General features: G+C 41.8%; 1 protein-coding gene across 1 annotated transcript in view; it reads left to right on the top strand.

Moving 5' to 3' along the window:
* The window catches only part of LGALS9 (galectin 9), a 9,954-nt gene extending 8,701 nt beyond the window's left edge, over positions 1–1,253 (top strand). The window contains exon 5 of the mRNA XM_019511049.1: positions 774–1,253. Within this exon, the coding sequence (XP_019366594.1) occupies positions 774–923 (150 nt within the window). The 3' untranslated portion in view covers positions 924–1,253. The remainder of the gene's footprint in view (positions 1–773) is intronic.
* Positions 1,254–1,284: the final 31 nt, after the last annotated feature.

Below are 1,284 nucleotides of genomic sequence, written 5' to 3'. Positions count from 1 at the left end.
AACCATGCAGTGACGCTAATGCACATTAAAATAGGCTACTGTGCATTAAGCATAACTTTTTAAAAATGTGTGCTTTCAGTGCTGCACATTAGGGGAGCCTAATATGCATTCATTTAGTACCTCACATTGGAGGTACTAAGTTTAATGCACATTAGGAAAAGTGCATTAATGCATGTGTAGATGCACACCCTTATACCTACACAACCCAAAAGGGAGCAAGAACTAAGGCTCTTGAGCCTGTGACCCCAGACCAGTGCACAGTCTCCCAGGTCACATTGCCCCTTACCTCTGAGAGAGTAACGGGTGAGTCCAAGGCCCTGGACCCCATCTCTTTTTAGCCAGCCCTGGCCCCTGTTCCTAGTGGGACAGAAACCAACTCAGTGCTGTTGATCCAATGAATATTAGATACTGAGAGCCAGAGTGCAAGATTTCCTCCATCTCACTGAGGCACGGGGCTTCTACCTCTCTCCTCACTGCCCAGCAGGCTAGCTGCAGCGCCTAGCTAGTGACCTGGTAGTTGAAGCGCTCTGCTGGGAAGTGGGGAAACAAGGATTTAAATCCTCCCTGGGTGAGAAGGGGATAGAAATAGAAGCTCCTTACAAATGCCAAGAATTGCAGCTGTGCAGTTGCTCCTCAGGCCTATGAAGATGAAACAGGATTTAGCTTTAGTTCCTCCTTGTTTGCATCTTTTAGAGCTTACTACAAATGCTTGTAGAATCTACTACAAACGCTGCTTTGTAACATTTCTTCACCGCACCCTCCCTTCTTTACAGATTCGGATTTTATGTCAAGATCATTGCTTCAAGGTGGCTGTGAATGAGCAAGACCAGTTTGAGTACAGGCATCGTGTTCAAAACTTGCAGCAGATTGACAAGCTGGAAATTACAGGCTTGGGCCCAAGCGTGAAGTTTACAGTGCAGTAAACAGTAAACTGTGAGCTTCTCCTTGCCTCCTACAATGAGCAAAGTCAGCTGTTTGCCTTCTACAGTGTCATAGGCTAGAGAATTTACCAGGTCATATGTTACAAAAATGTAATCAAGTAGATCTGTCTAGTACAAAAGGCTTTGGCGAATGTTACCAACCAACTGATTTTCTTCGCATTTTTTAATATCAACTTGTATTTTGCCCTATTTGGTTATGGGAACTTTCCTTCTGTTCAGAAAGGATTGGTAATTTTAAGCTTTTTACTATACTCTATTTTCCTTGACTTTGTTTGCAAATAATAACTTTTTCATTAAACTTGTTAATATTAAAAAAAAAAAAAAAAAAAAAAAAAAAAAAAAA

The sequence above is a fragment of the Gavialis gangeticus genome, unplaced genomic scaffold (genome assembly GCF_001723915.1).
Source record: "Gavialis gangeticus isolate Ggan-Ray unplaced genomic scaffold, GavGan_comp1, whole genome shotgun sequence".
Taxonomy (NCBI): domain Eukaryota; kingdom Metazoa; phylum Chordata; order Crocodylia; family Gavialidae; genus Gavialis; species Gavialis gangeticus.
The sequence above is the reverse complement of the archived record's forward strand: the minus strand, read 5'-3'. Positions and strand labels throughout refer to the sequence as shown.